The sequence below is a fragment of the Corvus kubaryi genome, unplaced genomic scaffold (genome assembly GCF_017639235.1).
Source record: "Corvus kubaryi isolate FWS band 111438036 unplaced genomic scaffold, C.kubaryi_AGA036_p1.0 71, whole genome shotgun sequence".
Lineage (NCBI taxonomy): Eukaryota > Metazoa > Chordata > Aves > Passeriformes > Corvidae > Corvus > Corvus kubaryi.
The window spans coordinates 12,865,970-12,886,570 of record NW_024582059.1 but is presented as its reverse complement, the minus strand read 5'-3'; the positions used below and the strand labels follow the sequence as shown (position 1 = coordinate 12,886,570).

The 20,601-nt window shown below is 37.1% G+C and overlaps 1 protein-coding gene across 6 annotated transcripts in view; it reads left to right on the top strand.

Moving 5' to 3' along the window:
- CCSER1 (coiled-coil serine rich protein 1) overlaps positions 1–20,601 on the top strand; it is a 629,908-nt gene that overhangs the window by 387,759 nt on the left and 221,548 nt on the right. The window contains exon 10 of one of the 6 annotated variants that reach the window (XM_042049681.1): positions 4,468–7,210. The exons of the other annotated variants lie outside the window; for them this stretch is intronic. Within the exon in view, the coding sequence (XP_041905615.1) occupies positions 4,468–4,548 (81 nt within the window). The 3' untranslated portion in view covers positions 4,549–7,210. Of the gene's footprint in view, positions 1–4,467; positions 7,211–20,601 lie in introns of those variants that run through there. 6 annotated transcript variants of the gene reach the window in all.

The window sequence follows — 20,601 nt, the reverse complement described above, 5'->3', positions numbered from 1 at the left end:
TTGGAAAGTACTCAGGGTTTCCATAAAGGCTAGGTGCTTTTTAGTGCAGCACGTCAAGGAATCTTCATGTTATGATAGTCCTAAATTTATTCTGTTTTCCAATATGTATACTGAGAGTCATTTAAGGCATCTTGGGAGTCTTGCAGAAAGAGCCATGTGCACAACAGATTGATGTCGAGGCTGCTAAGTAATAAATTATTAATGTGTTTTCAATAATCAATGCCAGTTTAACCTCCTTCACCTTCCTGTGCTTGCAAAGTCTTCTTCTGTTGAGAGATCAAGGAATAATATCTTTCATGTCGATCAAGTTGCTAAAATGGACTGGAAGAGGAATAGATGCAGTCAGCTAGCACTGGGACTGATTACAAGACCATGTTAAGGGGTACAAATCTAATAATGGCTGCTAGTGAAATAGGTAGTCCAAAGTATCATGCAGGCATCACACAAGCACTCTGCAGCATGTGCCACTACTGATTAGTTTTCATTAAAATGTGTCTCAAAACAGAATTAAACAATCATAGGACAATTAGTTCTGTCACCAAGTGAAGGACAACTCAGCACCACTTTGTCAATCTTTATCAGCCTTTGGATTAAAAGAGTTCGTACTTAGATTTATTCTCCACAAAGTAGAAATTCCTAAGAGCTGACATATTTCTGCAATGTCTTTTCTGTGTTTGCCTTCTGCTGATATTACAGGTTTCGTATCTCAGAACTGCTACTCTGTTTGTTCTTTGTCTTTCACACTGAGGGTAAAGCTGATGTAAACAGGTTTTGGACTGGTCCTAAACTCATTCCTCGTTTAATGAGCGTTCTTTCCAGTATAGTGGTCCTTACATTTTGTATGATGCATCTGATGTCTCAGACAACAAACCTGTGTACTGCTGCTCTCAAATTGCTGCAGTGTGGTTTGCACAGCTACAGACAAAAAGTACCTTTCTTTGGTGATCACCAGCACTCTGTTTTATAACAGTGTGTGGCAGATAAGAAGGCACTGACTTTTATCACTTGTACAATCATGCAATATTAAAATCCTTACATATTTTAGGGTATTTGTTTTGTAGCTTGCTGTGCATTACCTTGGACAGCATGCCTCCCTTAACCTCTCAAAACCTGGGCACTGCCTTCTGTGTTTCATTAGGAGGGAGTGGAAGACATGGAGTTGGATGCTTTAACTGTTTCCATCCGCCTCCCTGCTGTGCCCCCTTTCCTCCCCAGCATCCAGCACGGACTATGGGTGCTGTAAAGGGACTGTGTTGCATTGTGTCCTCTCCTTCAGGAAGGCAGGGGAACAGAATACTGAAATACTTGAACTTCTTGAACTTTCCACTTTAATCTAAATATGTTCCTGCTGTAAGTATTGTGTAGTTTGTTACAGCATGAAGTGAGTGGTGTTTTGCCACCTAAACTGAAAAATACATCCCACTTCTGCCTCCCCTCCTTGCCGTGGAGACTGATGTCCATCTGCTATTGTATTTTACTACTAGGTTATTTTTTTCCATTTATTTGTTTTGTCTCTGAGTTTGTTGTCTAATTTTGTACTAGTTTGAAAACAAACCAGTGGGAGGCACTAAGTCAGAATAACAATTTAATGGAAATTAAAGAAAAAGGGGAAAAAAAGGTAGAAGAAAACACTGTCAAACTGACAGAGTCAAGGTACAACCTGACACCCTGTTAGGCAGGGTGGTGGTAGCAGTCTGGTGGAATGGTGGCTGCAGTCCTCTGAAGCAGTGATCCTGTAGTAAAACAGTCTGCTCTTCCTCAGGAAGTCCAATGGTGGCTGTGTAGCTCCTGTCCTCTGGAAATCCAGTGGGAAGCCGGTGTCTCTGGTGTTCAGCCTCAGATTATATCCACGATGGGATGCTTGGTTCCTCCCTCTGGGCGGAGCATCTCACAATGGGGTAACGAGTCATGAGGCCAAGTGTTGATTAGGCTCATTAACAGGAGATAGTCCGGAGGGAGTTATCTCTGAGTCAGGCGGCAGGACAATGATGGGCAATTAACAGAAAGATAGTCTGGGGGGAGGAGGCAAGGAAACACTGCCCCACCTGGTTTCAACGGCTCCTGAGGATGGTAATAGAATACACTGCAACCCAGGACAAATTTATACAGGGAAATAATACAAACTTGTGCATAATATAATGCAAAATTGCTATTTTAAAAAATACCTTTAGAAATGAAACCAGCCATTAACCATTTCAGTATTTGCTTTGATTTGTATGTCTGTGTATCTGTTCATATCTGGATATCCAAGTTGTTCTTGATATGCTACATCCTTTCCTACAACTTCCTTTAGCATTCATTTTCTCTCCTCATGTCCAATTTTCACTTTTTACTATACGACTTCGAAATCTGTGTGTTTTAGGGTGTCCTATGTGTGCAAATTGTCAAACTTTGATGATGCCAAACTAGGATGTTACTTTTTTGGTTTTAATGATCACCTTCCACCAACCCTTATGAAACATTGCTTCACCATCAAACCCCTACATACATGGTGTTTGAATTACATTTAATGACCAAGTCATGAACAGGAATGAATTGTTACAATTGCTCACGACAAGGAAAAACAGTTCAAGTTACTGGTGCCAAATTTGCCAGAGGACAAATGCTTGTGCTGAGGGTTCGGTGTTTGTGGTACTATATGAAAAAATGATAACAGGTTTTCACATAAACAAGCTTCAGCAGTAAATGGGTCCTGGAACAGAAACTGAGGTGTGCCACATGAAAAAGACACTTTCATTCTGTGGCTGATTATCAACAGGGTATTCTGCATTTAATTTTGCTATCTCTAGGAGTAAAGAACAATAAAATTTGCATTCGGTAGTGATGATTAATTGGTATGAATGATCTTCAGTTTTGATTTGTGGCATGCAAGTTGGTTTCTGGATGCTTTTATAGATAAGCTCTGTGCTGTTTAAATATTTGAAGTAAGATGAGAATATTATAACTGAATTTCCTCTCAGACCCAAAATTAATATAATACAAGTAGTCTCTGAATCTTTAAAAAACAGTTTTCCTGTGGTATAATCTTCAATAACAGTGCAATGTTTTTCTTGCCTTTTAAGTTTTGAATCTTTCTACTTGTTCTGCATTTTTCTGTCATAACCTTCTTCTGGCTTTGTATCTGCAGTTATGCTGCTGCTATCTTGCTTTGTAAATGCAATAAAAATACAAGGTACTTTGAAGTATTGACCAAACTTACTAATTTTTGCATAGATGTCTTGGTGTGGGGGAGAGGAATAGGGGAAAAAGCAAAGAAAGCTTTTTAGATATTCCTAATTTTTCATCCTAGAAGTTTTGTTGGGTTAAGACAAAACTCTTCTCACTTTTTCTGCTTTAGCTCCATCACGGTCTCCTCCTTAGAGTTCTCCAGAAGTTGACTTTTTCACTTAAGTATATCCATCTAGACTTTTTGTCTCATTTCTTACTTTAGTTAAATTTTTGTGCTGTACTTACGAGTATGACTTACCAAAATTTATTTGCAGCAGTGTATTTTCAGTGTGTTTGAGTTGCATTATTTCTGTTGCAAAGATGCTGCCAAGCAGTTCATGACTATTCTCAGCAGGAACTAAGTTAGCAGCTATCCCTAGAATTAATAGCATGTTTTTACTATATCCACTCTGACCTGTTACATTAAGGATAGAAAGAAGTAGGACACTGACAGGATATTTGAAAAGGTTTATTTGAAATAAAAAAGTCATCCACTAGATTATACCTTGCTGACTCTGTTCATGCATTATGTTGAATACCAGCAGTGTCTTATTTGTAACGACAGAAAATAGCTGCACTAAACCTTTTGGATATTGTTCAAAAGAAAGAGCTGGGAATTGAGTAAAATATGCTCAACAACAATCAAAAATTATAAAAAATAGCAGCATTTTGCAATAGGCCTTGATTATATTTTCTTAAAAAGGAGAAAAAATTTATTTCACCTTGAAGAAAAGATCAACAAACAAAATTGAGAAATGAGGCATGGGTAGCCACTGCATTATAAGCAATGTGTATGGGTTTTGCTACATCAGTACATTTAGGGTGACTGCTTTTTATTACAGAATGATCTACTTACACAGTTTTATTGTAATGTGGAGATGTTTTAATGTTGTGTGCATGTTGCATGTAGATTTCCTCTGTTAGCATAGACTGGCTCAGTCTGGTGACCTTTTTCCAGTGAAAATATGGCATCTGTTGTACATAAGGGTTTTCTGACTAGAATGGTGACCTGCGCAAGCTGACCAGTCATATTCCTGGTTTTCTCTGCATTGCCACTTGATTCATTGCTGTGTTGATCATAAGTGTGAAAGAAGCTTTATTATTACGTGCTGCCTGCATGACTGCATACAGCAGAAACAGTCATTTTTCATTTACTCTGTGTTGCCATCAAACCATGCATCATTAAGATTTCATTTAATTTCATTTCTCTTTTCTTTTTTTTTTTCTTTTTTTGTTTGTTTGTTTTGTTTGTTTTTAAAGGCCCTGTGGAACTCTCCCTGTTCTGAAGGCTTAGTTTACAAACCTATCAGCATCTCATTGGTTCCATCATTATTAAATTAAAAAGCAACATCTGGACACTCTGCACTTACGGATATAATTAAATACTGCTGTATATGAAATGAGCTGCAAGTTATCATTGCTGGCAAAACTCTACTACTTAATATAATATTTGTATTATGAACAGTCAAACATCACTTTTTTGGCAGTATCTTCATTATTAAGTGTATCTATGAATAAATTATTAGTAAGCTATGACAAAGTTACTATCTGAAATAAAAAATTATTCTTATCATTTTGTGCACTTAGTCATCCCTTGGTGATTCACTGCAAGTAAGAAAATCCTTCAGTCATGCTTCTCTCTTGAGATTGAAAAAATATATCTTCAAGATCTGGAAACCTGAGGAAGCCATTATTTTTTAAAACATGTATTTTTCCTTCTCCAGTAATAATACTATTGCGCTGACTGTGAATACAAGGTCGGGACCTTTCAATATGTGGTCTATCTGATAAATGTTCATAATGATGTACATAATTCTGTGGGATTCAGGAAACGTTCCTGTGGGGTACTTGGTGCTCTGTTAGAAGGCCAGAATTTACCCAGCTTTATCCCAGGAAATAGAAGCGCTGATCCTAAAGACATACACTCTGATTTTTTAATCCATTAGAATCATTGCTTTACTGTACTTTCTATCTAATTTTCCTGCAGCTTCTAAGAGACATTACTAAGAGAGCATCAATGTGAGCAAAGTAAACATTGTGTTTGCTGGGCATGACTCTGCTACTTGAGTGGATCCTAGTTGTTCAGAGGGGTGGGTAGGTGGGGAAGGGTAATTCCAAGTTTAGGGCTTTACTAAGCAAGAAACCAGTGAAGTTCACCACTGTGGGTTGCTTCAGTGTAACCTTACTTAGGAATGACTTCATTCACCAGGATGTGCTCTGCACCCACCCTTACCAGGTAAGATAAGAAGCTGCTTGTGCCAGCAGTATTCATTAACCTTTTCCCCTAACATATTTTCTTACTAACAAGAAACAGTGCTTGAATCTTTTTATTATGCCATTTCAGTTAGGCCTCACAGTACATAATACGAACAGTTACTCAACTGGAGCAACATTTTAGCACCTGTAGCTCTAATTTCAAACAGAGGACATATTGCATTCATTCAAAAATAACATTTTACCAGTTATTCTTAAATGAAGCAGAACTGAAAATAAAAGTATTCAGCTAAATATTCATGCCAGCCTTTAAAGTGAATGAATCTTCTTCACGGGGAATACTGCATTATGTTAGCTGATACTGTACCACTTAACATGATGTTACTGTTTCTCATTCTTACATTGTCTTTTCTTTGGTCTTAACAGTCATCCTTCAGTATCTCTTTTGTCCTTTTGGTCAGGCTGCCTGGAACTTCTTTGTGTAAATAATTGCATAGTTCTTACTGTACATGTTGGAAATGCTTTGTAAAAGCAATTAAGTAGCAAATGCATAATTTAAAGAAACAACAGAAGCAAGCATGTGCATATTATACTTTTGAACTTGACCTTCTTTGTTGAACTTCACTTGTTACCACTCTTCCTTCTTTTCTTGGACAAAAGTCCTTTTTGTAATCATTGATAAGCATAGAATGCCTACCTCTTGCTGCTGTCTGTCACACTTCCTTTTTTCATCACTGTCTTTATTATGGTAATATTTTCAGTCTTTGTCAGATACTGCTCTTTGGAAGAGGATAGAGAGAACATTTTTCATTGTGACTTTTTGGCATAGAGATCTGTATTTCACTTAAAGAAATAAATATGGATAATGGAGAGGTTTATGAAAAATTGTGTAAGTTAGTGAAAGGAAAAGAGTAGAAGAAAATAAATATATTCAGGATTCCAATGAGAAGAAAATTAGTTTCACTTTTTAAATAAAGAAGCTTTTTGCCCATTCTTCCTAAGTCTGTGAAAGAATACTTTAAAATACTCAAAGAGCTAGTTTATTTCTGCATCTGTTGCTTCATAGAGGTGTTGCAAGTAGCTGTCATTTCAATGCAAATCTGAACTCAGCACTTTAGCTTTTGGGGTAGAATGTAAGAGTTGGGTTTTTAGCTTTCCCATGAAATTACCCAGAATTACCAATACATGTTTTTTTGTAATTTCTTTGGTTTATTTTCATTTTTCTGTAACTTTGCAGCTATACAAACTTTATAACTATACAAAATACAGGAATATAGTAATAAAAATTACTCAGGTTTGGTATTTTGCTCACATAGCATTTGAATGATCTAGAAAAAATCATGATTGACAAGTACTATTCAGACTTCAAGGATACACAATCAATACTTTGTATGCATAGGCAAGAACTTAATGCTAGTTTAATTAAAGTCTTAACAGTCTGATCAAAGATTTTTTAAAAATTATTATTGCAGTAGAGAGTTGTAGATGCTAAAAAAGCTAGCAGAAAAATTTTTCCAGAGTTTTACAGCCTCCTGTGAAAGTCTCTGTTCTCACACAAACCAGCTGAGAAACGGTTTGCTATTTTGTAAACTATTTTGCAGGTGCAGGTTGTTGTGGAATGCAGTGGATATTGTTTTGGTTCACTGAGAATAATATTTTGAGAATGGGAACTAGTACTTTCAGCCAATCACTTCGGTGGGTGGTTGACCGATGGGTCAATCCTATCATTCCTCTACTGCGAGCCAAGTTATATAAATGAGTCTGTAATTAATTAAATAATCCCATTTTATCCTGGACTTGAATTCTGTGTCGTTCTTCTCGCCGTCCTCAGTACAACAGCGACAGAGAGTGATACTAGCACATCTAGTTCAAACAGTCAAAAATTAAATACATATAATGTTCCTAGTACCTATCTCTTTCATTGATGTATTTTATTGCTCACTCTTGCACAACCTCTTGTGATCTGAAGGGCAGTGGCTTCTGGTCAGTTGTGGGAGCGTTGCAGTAAATCTGCTATCACAACTGCTTGTTGGAGTCTGATAGTAACATCCATTTCTTTCTCCTCATTCTGGAATCCAATTGGGATCTCTCTTGTATGTTTGTTAACATGCTGTACACCTTGCTCTTACATTGATTTCAAGTTTATGTGACATCTCTGTTACCCTTATGACTGGTTTTACCACTCTCCAAAGATTTCTTTCCTTTGATGGTGAGTAACTTCATAGCCATGGAGCCTCTGGTGTCATCCAATGCCTGTAATTAGTTGGACTGCTTGTTACTGGAAGAACATTCAACAGAGTAAGTGCTTGTTCCTGTTATTTGTAAGATACAAACTTCCAGCTGACAAAGCCACCCTGCCCTCCTCCCCACCACCAAACCATTGCCAAGTAAATCCTGTAAAAGGTGTTACACCTACAGCTATAAAAAGCTGAACAGCTGGTGCAAAAAGGGTAATAGTGACCTGGTCATTTGATAACTGCCCTTTCGAGCTTAAATAAATTATCCTGTAAATATCCAGAAATAAAGTATTCTGTAAATACCCAAGTAAGCCAGGCAAAACCAGATCTTGGTGTCCATGTCATTAGCTTGATCCAAAGGCTGTGTCTTGTTCCAAGCAATGGTAACACCGTGTTAACAGAGTTACAACTGTAAAACTGTATTGGCAAAATACTTTGTTCTCATTCTGAGCATTGGCATTTAAGAGGTGCAGAGGTTTGTTATTTTAACTAGCACACAGTGTTTGTCTCCATTTGATGCTTTGCAAGTGGTACCAGCTAACCTGAGTTTGCTTTCTGCACTTTTCTCCAGGGACTTCCGAATGTGCGACTGCAAGACTGTTTTGTACAGCTCGGGAGGGGGAAAAGTAGAAGTTGAGTGAATGGACTTGAAAGTAACAATGGTGCAAAAATGTTACAGCTGGAGGAAATGTTCTCTGGTAAATGTTGAAAGGCTGAGAAGGAATGAGTGATTTTAACAGTTATGAGCAGTCAAAAAGGCAAACAAGTCTCAAAAAACCTGGGGTAGTATAGAGAGGCAGAAATGTTACATCCTGCTTGAATTGAAGGCAGATAATTTTTTCAGTCAGCGTTTTATTTTTGGGATTTTTAAAAATTAATCTTCTGAAACAATTTCAATATGAAAACACACAGAACAGTGTGAGTACTGGTATAGGAGTTATTCTGCTGTAACTCAATATGCATTTGGGGCAATAAAGAATTCCTGTAGGTTATTGTGTTTATAAAAGGCATTTAAAATAATTTGTAATGTGATCATTAAGACTTTTTGGGGGCATAGGTACTATGTTGCATGGTGAAAGGGCTAGAAATTTCATTGTTTAGTAGATAGGAGATCAGGGGCTTATCTTCTGAAACTGAGTTTACCCAGTTTTAACCAGTGGTTTTAAGGTATATTCACACTATTTGGTCGCTTCACTAGTTTAAACTGCTTGATATGCTTTAGACTTTTAGGTAAGTGTTAAAACTTAGGAGGATAAAACCAGTATATAATAATATGTTTTACTAATGAAACAGAAAGTGCCATTTCTATCCCTGACCTATTACTATTTCTTCCTCAATAGAGGTGCAGTGAGAGCTATATCCATACTAGGCCTTCATTTCAAAACAGTGCTCTCTTAGTATTCATTTATTCATTTTTAGTAATAGAGGCTTCTACTTCTTAAGAGTCAACAGAATATTAACATTAATGATAAAACAGCAAGAAGGAGCATGAAGGGAAAGGATTATAAATGAGATTTGGGAAATAGTAATATTTTTTTTTGTATTGTACAAAAAGGCATTAAATTGAAAGCAGAATCTACTGGATACCAGCAATAAAAGGAAAAAAAAAAGTTCTGTTTGGCTGCTAGCAAATGCATTCCAGAAAAAACCTTGCAAAGATATATTTTTGTGTGTGCATGTATTAAATCATTCTGGATTTGAAAGTGCATGAATTAGATACCATATTACAACTTTGTATTCAGTACCAGCTTCATTACTTTCACGGAGAATTTAATTCATCTAAAAACACCAAGGAAGAGCTTGGTGATGCTGTTATCGATAAGTTTCATGGTGAAATTAAGTGGTAGCTTTGTATTTGATACTAAAATAGAGGGGCTTGATCTGTATTGTGTAATGGTGCATGCATATTGTCGAATATTTGGAGAGAAATGCCAACACCTGCACTGACGTATTACATTTTAAGCAAAGAGTGAGGAAAGCACAACTGCATAAGAGAAACAGGTGATGGAGGCACTAGAATCTTTGTATCTCAAACTTATGAAACAATTTTAAGTGCACACATCAAATACCTGAGCTTCCCAGTGTGCAAGTATTAAAAAGCATCTGCGTGAATATAACTTTCTGTACGTGTGTATGTCTATTATTTCATTTTCCAGTCTGTGAAACGATTCAGGAGAAAAGATTAATGCAAGACAAATCTACTACAGGAGTCCTGTTGTGTTATGAATAAATTCTGCCAAGAGAACCCTTAAGAAATTGCCACATTTCAGGTATTACAGAAACAAAGACAACATGAAAAAGGAAAAGTTTCACTGGTTAGAGGTAAAATTTGCAAATGGACCGGTTCAGTGGTTCTATCAGGCTTCAATGAAGTCAGCTTTTGAGATCCTGTATGTTTTTCAAGCATCCAGGTAGCCTGAAAAACACTCAAGTAATTGCAGAACATGAACAAAAATTCTGAGACTAATGATGAACAGTTGGCTTTTCTGCTCATACTCCCACTGTCACAAGTTTCTTTGAAGAAGACACTTGTGGGAGTGTCCCCTGGCACTGATTTATATATATATGTATATATTTACACACACATTTATGTATAGCAAAATACATCCAGGAATTTTTAATCATTCTTACAACTGGACAGAAGTAAGCCCATTTTTTTTTGCATGAGAAGCTTGCTGAATTGCAAATCTAAATATAAAATGAGCTGAAGCCACAGGTAATGTTACTTATCAGACTCTTTGGGAATGATGAGAGCATTTCAGTGAACTCGAGGCAGGGCTAAGAGGTTGTGTCATTTGTGCTTTCCTGGGTTTAATTGGTATCTTGACCTGAGTGTCTTCCTGTGCTTCAGGAGATGCCCCAGTGTGGGCTCTCAATGGGCTGCAGTTCCTTCAGGGCATATCCATCTGCTCCAGTCCAGTTCTCTCCAGATGCCACAGTGTGGATATCTTCTTCAGTGCCTGGAGCACCTTCTCATCCTTTTTTTTTCCTTCACTTCCCTGCATCCTGGTGTTTTTTCTTGCTCTTTAATATGTTCTCACAGAGATGCCACCAGCACCACAGTGATGCTCACTGTGGCCTGTGTGTGGGTCCATTATGGGGCTGCCTGGCAGCATTTTTTTGGGACTGGGCAGCCCCTGATCTTTTCCCACAGAGGCCACCCTGCAGCCCTCCTGCTGCCAACACAGTGCCACATAAACTTATGGGAAAGCAAACAACAGCAAAGCATAACCCCTGAGCTGACCTGAATGGCACAAACATTAATAATCTTAAAATTGTTTTTTATGTTAGGAAAAAGCTTCCGTGGAGTTACAGATCTGTTAACATGTGAGAGATGAATATTATAAAGTGGTTGATTGGAGGTGTGAGTTCAGCTGCACAACAAATTCAGAAACTAGTGGAACAATGTAATTCCTGTTCCAAAATACCTGGATTCACTGAGACTGGTGGTGTTGGTGATGACTACTGTGCATTCATCCATCGACTTCCACTGATGCCCCAGGCCAAGGGACCTCGTTTTTTCACTACAGAAGCTGGGCGTTGCATCCCTTAAGGAGGAAGGGAAGAAATTAATTGGTTGATTCCATTCCTAAACACCGGGTTTTTCTGTTTTCCTTTCTCTTGTTTCTATGTCTGCAAATTTCTCTTGCTGTTGGAAATATTTGCAAACTCTGTTAGTGGTGGGGCTTTTGTTCTGGCTCATTATTTTCCCCTGCTGTTGCTTCTTTGCTCATTTCCTTTTATCTTGCTGTATTGTTTTTATTCTCTCTCCACATTACAGTCCCATTTGGCTTATCCTCTCCTTTCTTTTCTATAAAACATGATTTTTATCACCCATAAAGCATGCTTCTAAAACTTCAACAATACTAAAAATCGGAAAGTCACACTTTTTCTTGTTAATTCTGTTTTGCCTCAGTCCTTTGCTTATTTTTAGGCAGAAGGAAAGAGAAAAAAAATACATTTAAAGTGAAACTACTCATACAGAATAATTCTCAGGGACTAGGAAGTGATACCTTTTTTTGTAATTCTGAATGCTAGCTACTATGTTCAAAATCTATGAAAAGAAAATAATGCCATTTTCAGTTCTGTGGAGATTAAGGTAATTTCATTTATCTTTTTAAGTGTCTAGTAAATGATATTGGTTTATTCTATCTTCTACCAAGAAAGAAATTCCTGTAAAACTTGTTTACCCACCATTTGGTTTTCTTGAACTATTTGTAAAATACTCTGAAGGGAATATCAAGAAAGCTATACTGTGTGCTGTCAATTTGGGCTGCATAGAGAACAACCATTTTCAGCTGACCATGCAGATGTACGAATTAGATTATTTTAGATTATTTTTGGGATCTACATAAAATTTTTTAGACTGCCAGAAGGCTTGTTTTACATTAGTACCCATAATGTATTGAATTTTCAGCAGGTTATGCCACTGTTCTGGCTAAACACAGACTGATTTCTTCATGTTTGTCTTGTTACTAGTTTGTGGAAGGTCCTAGGACAGTAAATTGGGAGGATGGAAAGAGAGCACTGATGTGAGATATTCCCCTTTCATATTGCTAACCTGGACTTTAGAACAGATCTCACGGTTCTTGGTGTTGCACAATGCTCATACAATTCTTGCAGCTTTTTAAAACTCTAGGTGAGTTACTTAATGTTATAGTAATGGGCAAATTTAATATCTTTACAACATTGGACAGCTTTCCTTCCGAAGACACTCATTTCTGCCTTGTTTCTATCCTGCATTGTTCTAGCTGTTGCTCCTCTTGCCCTTTGGTTGTAAATAGTGAATATAATGTGCTCCCTTACTTCTGATAAAATTAATTAATCTGTGATTAGTACCAGTATTTCTGCATAAGCATAAAAAGACATGTTCAAAGACTTGGGGCCATGTGTTCATAAAATATTCATCTTGTTCTTGTATTAATTTGAGCAGATTATTGCAAGACCAAATAAAAATCTCATTAAATGCACCTGGCAAATCATATCCACTCAAGATTTTGCATGGCAAGATTTCACCTCCTTTTCACAGGAGGCCTTTCAAAGGCCAGGTTACAGAACTGTCCTGTTGTCTAGGTCATTCTTGCCCAGGGGAAGCCTGCTGCTGCTTCAGACTTTCTTAGCCATCAGACTGAGAAAACTACAGAAATATTTACAGTGTACGGCTCAATACCTGTAGCCAGAGGAAGCTCTGTTTTGATTGAAGGATAAGGAAACATGAGCAGCTTGACTCAGCTTCCATGTTCAATTTGGGGTGCCAGAACGTTGTATTGAACTACCCTGAGGCTTTAGGGTGAGTCTTTCAAAATCCCTTCTGCACATTTTCTTAGTTATTTGGGGTTTCTTTTGCACATAGTAAGTTTTTTTCTTTTTGCTAAAAGCATTGCCAGCACTCATTAAATATAACTCCAACAGTAATGTGAAATGTTATTCTCTAACCCTTATTTGCATAAATTTGTTCCACTGTTTGTGTGTGTGTAAAAGTTGATGTTGATATTTCAAATAAATAGCAGGGAAACCTCCCACAGTGCATGACATATTTTCCCTCTTCCACCTCTCCCAAGACTGAAGTCTAGGTCAGTTCTCACAGGTTAACAAATGCATTATTTCTGAAAATGGTCTGCTGCCTACAGGAAACTATTTTCTTTTGGAAGGTGCAAGCGGGGGAGGCACTGGGGATGGCATCAGGGATGAAGACTCTACAATATATTTAATGAAATGTTCAATTTTTTAATATATATTTTTATCCTATCTTTCTTTGAAATGTTCCCTGGAAACTTCTAGTACTTTCACTTCCTAGTCTTGTAAGCTTGGCTCACTGACCCATTACAATTCTCTAATTCCCTAGTCTCTGTTTCTCCCTGTATCTCCTCCTTCTCTTTTATTTCTTTAATTCCTTTAGTTCTGAGATTTTTTCTTTGTTAGCACTTTGGTTTCCATGCTACTCCTGTGTTCCTTTGTGAACCGTCATCTTCCCCATCTGCAGTTCTCATTCTTGCTCAGCATCTTTCCTTGAAATATGTCTTTTTTATTTTCTTTGGAGTCATACAGATAGTGCCAATAGCATATGCAATAACTTCAAGTCTTGAAGTGTAAGTTTATAAGAAGGTACCAGTGAAGCCAAGAGGGAAAACTTCTGAGTGTAGAATAAAATTTCTGATTGGAAAAAGTTATTGCTTAATTTTTACTAACATTTTTTGCCTTATTCAGCATCTCTATCAGTTATTGAAAAATGGGTTGTATGCCTGTGTTAAGAAAATATGTTCGTCAAAGATCATCACAAAATCCTTTTCCTTTTTTTTCCCTGAAAGTGTATTCTCCAAGCTCTTGGTTAGTGTTGAGTTGCTGCATCAGGTGTGGATTTCCTGAGTGCATATTGAATAGCACTTCAGTGTTACTGATGCAAGTAAGCTTTGACTGGTGCACAGGCACTCCAGAAATAATAACGAGGATATTAAAATATTCTGACACTTTCTCCTACTGTTTGCTGTCATTTTCACCTGCTTTGACTTTAGAAGCCAATATCTGACTACAGAGTCAGCATCTGTGGCAAGCTTTGGCTGTAGTTGGCGAGTGGAGGACCCACATGGTGGACTCTGAACTTTAATCATAATCTTTGCAACAGGTTTTTCTGTGTCTAATAGGTGTCGCTTTGGTCCTTGCACTATGGGGAAAACGCTCTGCCAGTTAGGCCTGGTTTTGATAACTGCAGAGCTGTCATAGAATTGCAGTGACCCTTGGAAGTGCAGGAGCTCTTTGCCTAATTACACCACCTTCTTGCATACTAATTTCTATTATTTTGCATAACTTTAGTCAGAATTAAAATAACCAAGAAAACCCACATGTAGGGTTTCTTTTGAAATGTTCCCTTTAAATTACTTTGCAGAGCTCTGTGGGGATAGGACAAGTTTTGGGAGAGGGAATATTTAATCCACAGGGCAGTTCAGATTCTCATCCTTAGATTGAAACTGGTTTGAAAAAAGCCACAAGGGAGCTGGAATGTGTCTCTAGCTTGCTTTATTTAATCACCAATTAGGTAATTGCTATTTTTCTATGTAAAAAGTAGCACACAGGCACTAGATATACCATAGTATACAAAAGCTACCTCCTCATTGTAAGTGCTTTGAATTCAATGCAACCTTTCCCAAGTAATTGATTTAATGATACATGATTATAAGAAGCGGTGTGGTGGTGTTGACACCCTCTTAATATCAATTTGCCGAGGTAGGAATTGGCCTGTAGCAACTCTGGCTTTCACAAGGTGGCTAATAGCCATGCTTGAAAACTTTTCTTTCTGCTGTCTAAATTATTTATGAGGCCTTAGGTTAAGCAAAGTTGGCAAACCAATTTATGATCGTACATGATTATACTACCTACACAAGGACTACAATTTCACCTCTAGCCCTAAATGGGAACAAAATCCAAATCACAGCATAGAGTGTCAAAGGATCTCTAAGGCTAATATAAAGTAAGATATTCAAAGGGCCATTTTGGGGTCTGTTTTAATAACATTATATTTTTAAAAGGGTGAAGTTGGTTTCTGCAATAAATATTAACTTTGGTAACTCAACATCTTACTGTAGTTTCCTTGTTTCAGAAGAACAATTAGTTTTAGCAGTGTAATACACCAGTAAGCTCTAAGGTAGCACTGTTGAATATTTAAGATACAAGGCCTTCTTTTAGCAAAATATAAACTTTCATCTTGAATAGTATCTTTGTTGGTGAAGAAGGTCAGATCAGTACACAGATCCTTACCTGCACTGAAGATTTTGCAGACATGTGGAACTTACGAGGAGATGCCTTTATATACTGAATTTGTTGCACTTTGGCCCAAATACAAAACTACTTTTAAGTACTGGCTGTAGTCAACATCTTCCAAAAACCTTCATGTTGATTGTGGATTCATATCAAGACAATCGTTGGAATTTTAAATATCTTTGTAATGTAAGTGACCCAGGCACAATTTTTTTATAAAAATATGAGGAGCTGGTAGGTTGTAGAGGAAATAATAATAATTTGTAAGTCTGGAGGATGGGATTTGGGATTTGGTGTTGCCTTTTTTTTTTTTTTTAATGGGATCCAAAATTGAATATGTTGTTCATTTGTGTGAACATAAATACAATAGTACGAATTTTTTTTTTTTTTTGGTACAGTTCCTGTGAACACATATGGCAAGATGGAAGTAAAAGCTATTTATGAGATGCAAGAAACAGGGGGGACAGCAATTGCTTGTTGGTTCCTTTGTTTAGCGCTCCAAATTCAAAAATACTTTAAGATTTGTGCCTTTCTCTGGCTTTGTATGGCTTTTGTGCCTTTTTCAATTAGGTTGTGGTCAGACCACATTTTGTAATGAACCAGTGCATTATGTGGAGGGACACAGTGAGGGTATTCAGCTCTCTGTCACTTCTGAGGCAGGGAAAAGGGAATATTCTGTCACCTTTCCTCAGCTGTCACACTGAACCCTGGGATTCTGGTCTGTGCAAAATGAGAGCATTCCACCAGGGAATTCTGGTCTATCATAAGCAACGTGCATTGCACTGCCTTTTGGATGGGCATGATCAGTTCTTTTGTATATTTTCTTTTACTGTGAAAGTTTCTGAAATGATACTGAGGTACATAGCTCTCTTTGTTTAAAAATACTTTTTTTATAAGTGATGCTGACTTCATTTAGTCTATTACTTGAGCAAGTGTGATTCATAGTTAATCTTCACTTGCATATGCTATTGCAAACACTAATTAATCCTATTTGCAAAGAGAAATTATGATTAATGCATATCCTTAAAATTTATACCTAATTACACAGACTATAATCTCTAAATTTGTATAAATAGAACTTAACATTTTGAACATTGTAGATAATAAGCAATTTTCTGAACTTATATTTGCATGTGCTAATTAACGGCTGCTTCATTGTATTTACATTTGCAAACAGTTTTTTTTCTAATTACTCAACTTAGTGCTCTGAGAACAGAGAAAAATAACATAAACATTTCACACCTGATTTTGTATCTAGGTTCATCTTTTGACATATTAAAATAGTGGCATTTTATTTAACAATTGCTATTGGTTTAATTGAATTTGCCTGTACTTAAAAAGGAGGGAAGTGCTGAACTTTTTCCTTTTACTATATTGATGAATTTTATTCTTGGAAGGTTAAACCCTTACGTAGTAATAAACTTGATCCTGGCGTACTAAAAATGCATGGGTCCGTATGGAGTATAACAAATGTCTTGTGATAACAGTAATAATAAATATTTTAGAAAATATTTTATATATGTACACTTTCTGTCCATTCTTATATGCAAGATTTTGAGATCTGAACAACCTAAAATTCTGAAGGAAAAGAAAATTTCTTGGAGGCCTTAATTTTTGGTTCTGTTTCCAGAGGCAGATTAAAGAGTATGTATACACATTGTGATGAAATGGGTAATTTGTACAATGTGGTAGTTAAAGCAAAGTATTAATTTTCAAGTATGATATGCTAAAAATAAAAGTTAGCAGATCTTATTTTTGCAGCTGGTCTATTACAAACTACCTCTTTCGAAACTAAAGTAAAACCCATAGCTGAAAACCAATCATTATCTTGTATTTAAATCCATTCACTGCTTTCACAGAATTTTAACTTTTTTTGGTTTCCTACCATGAGTCAAAAAATGTTTTTTATAAACATTTATTAACAGTAGGTAAAAAATACTTACACTTCAACCATCTCATAAAATCATAGCTATTAACAGTAATTGGTGATAATATCCTGCTTAGGGAAACATTTGTTGTTTTGTTTATTGGATGTGCCTGCTATAGTATGAATAAATAAACCTGAAATAATTATGATTGCTACAGATTTGTAAATACATTTGACCTCAGACATTTTATCATTCTGGTTCCTGTATTTTCTACACTACTAGTGTGAGTTTCTAATTTGAATAAATTGATTCCAGAGCAGGTCTTGACATTGCTGCCAGTGTTAACACTGGGCTTCATAAAGTAAGATAGAACGCAGGTCAGAGATGTAGCCTGTTTTTTACCTCTGGTCATGTAATTCAGTGGTGTGGTAGTGGGTAAATTATCTGTATGTAATATGTGGAAAGCTGTAGTACAAACTGATGAGGAGTTATGTTTATGAAAACTGAAAGAGCTCAGTAAGCCTAACTCAGAGGTTATTAAAATAAGGTAGTGATAGCTGTAGTTAGACTATCCAGTGTCCTTTCTCCTTGGACCATTTTTCTGTCTGTCAATCAGTCCATGAATTTCACCTTTTGGGCTTGTAATTATACTTGGTAGTATTTTAAAAATTACCAACTTTATTACCATTTCTTTTTCAGGTTATAGTGTATCTTGCACATTCTTCTGAATCAAAAATGGACATCAGTTTCAAGGAACAGTTTTGTGGTTTTTTTCATGACTGTTGTAACTTTTTACATGCCTATGCTTTTGGTTTGTTTACTAATTGCTCAAAAAAAGTCTTCAGGGAAAACTTGTGATATGCTTCCATTGGAGGGTGATTCATTACATGTCAAATGCAGAAAAAATTGAATGGAGAACAACAAAAGCTCTTTTACTCCTGAGGCTTACCTGGTGTTTGAAGGTCGGATTTCTTAGTAGTGCTTGATCTATCTGTGACTGTTGAGACACTACCACACTTTTTAATGCACCTTATTTTTTAAAAAAACTGTGATTTAATGCAATTTTTTTGGCCAGAAAAAGACAAAGATTCTGTATTCAACAACAAGACATCATTAGGATCAAAGTAGAAAGACAAGGTTCTCTCAAATGTTTTAATCAAATGATTGTTTTCTGTTTTCGTTTATTTCAGAAAACTTGAACCCAATCCTCTTCATGCAAGTTTTCATTGCTAGTTGCATCTACTTAACCTTCCACAGACTGTTACTTCCCTTCTTTTAAGGTCTGAATTCAAGCTCTTTGCTCTAAACCTCCTATTAATTCTCCAGGTCTACAAAAAGCAGGTTAATTCAAATTCACATGTTGTGACACTGCTGTGTCACTGAAATTTCTGCAGTTTTCTGTGCGCTTGCCTACCTCACATTACATGTGCAATTTTCTCATAGTTTTAGCTTTAAAAGAGACAGATCTTATTCACAAGTACAAGTCTGATTATTAAGTTCTGACAGTTGTTACTCTAGAATTTGTCTACTTTTGTCTGTTTAAAGATTTTTTGGACAAAAGTATTCAAATCAAAACACATTGTATTATAAATAGAACAACCCTTCTTTCACTGGGATTCAATTTAGATAACTTAGAATTATTCGGTGGGTCCCTGTTTCGCAATTATTTTTAAACCTTAAACTGCATCATTTATGTGTTGTTGTTCTTAAAGTAATGTCGCTATTGAACTTCAAGAGCTGTCCACAAGTTGTGATCCAGTGGTAATTTATGTAATAATGTTTGCCAGGGACTTGCAAGAGCTGGAAGTAATCACTGCTAAGGCAATTTGAGTCTCCACATGTGTCCTCATTTAGGTATTCGCTTATGCTGTCGTAATTACTTAAATGTCATGTTTAAACGTTTCATCTTTTTCAATGCCTCAAAAAAGCAGAGTGATTGCGGTGGCAGTGCCAGTTATCTGCAGGGAGGGATTGCTATGTTTTGTATATGTGTATATGCACACAAGTGGGTCAGAAATTTAGCAGCAAGAACCCCAAAATAATCTTTTTTGTCAGCTGGGTGCTGGTAAAGTTTCCTGAGATTTCTGCTGTGTTTTGGAGGCTGCATTTCAAGACTGGAAATTAATAATTTGTGAAAGTCCAAAGGAAGTAGAAGGAGATAAGCAAAAGACAAGAAACCGTCTCTTGGTCAGAGAATTTGCTGGAATCTGAATAGCTTGAAGAAAACCATACTAGAGACTGTTTGACATGGATCTTTAAGATTAGAGTTTCTGCAAAAACTGTTTGTGTATCAGTTCTTCTGCAGCTTTAGTGTTGCAGATAAACCATAGTGAAGTTGAGACAATTAAAGCTAAGTGGGAAAGAGAAAAATGCCAATAATTCTTTATTAATAGGAACCTGGGTAGCAAAAAAGCAGCCTTCAGTGATACAGATCTGAGGTTACCTGAGAAGGATCACTCTGGGATTCAGTTCCATCACAGAGCGGACTTCTGTCTTCCTGCTGCTCCTTTCAGAAACGCTGAGCTGATCACTCACATTGTGAATCTGCATCTTTACTCTTCAAAAAGTGAACAGTTTTTCTACTGGCTGTCTCAGTTTGAGAGCTGTTTAAAGGCAGGTCTGACAGTTTAAAGGGCAGTATCATGAAACTGGGAGCAGTAGGTTGGTTATAGGGAAGCCTAACTCCTCCCTGAAGATGTGATTCACTCCAGCTAAACCTGTTAGTGACAGTTTGCCACTGAATTTGCACTAGCTCTCCCCAGACAACCTGGAAAGCCAGTTCAGGAAGGCATTCACTTCCCTATCAGGTTTGGTGCCACTGACTGAGGACCTGCCCAGGCTGCCTGGGGTGTGAGACCAGCCAGTGCTTTTAAGAAAGGAGCAGCAGGAGGCCCAGCAATGCCATTGCTGAAGGCTGCAGCTGGCTGGTGTAGCACTTAGCGTTTCCCTGAAAGCAGAGGGCCTAGGGACAAGAGAGCATGGCTTTTTCCTTTTTCCCCATAGTTGATAGTGAATTTCAGGTGTTTGGGTGGTCCCTTGTCTTGGGGAGCTCACCACAAGAGTAACCTGTGATGCAATTGCTGCTGCTCACGTTGGACTGGGCAGGGCTGCAGAACAAGACTATGGAGTCCAAACTTTGACTGACTTCTTGTGCTCTGGAGGAGTAATACCTCACTGGTGTAAAGAACTGAACTAAAAGTTAACCTGATACTCTGTTGATCCAACAGGTTTTTAAATGTGGGGTCAGAGAAGTCAGGACTTTGGCTTGAGAATTCACAGGGATAGGTGGAAATCAGTGTAAAGTTTAAATGGGGTGGAAATAG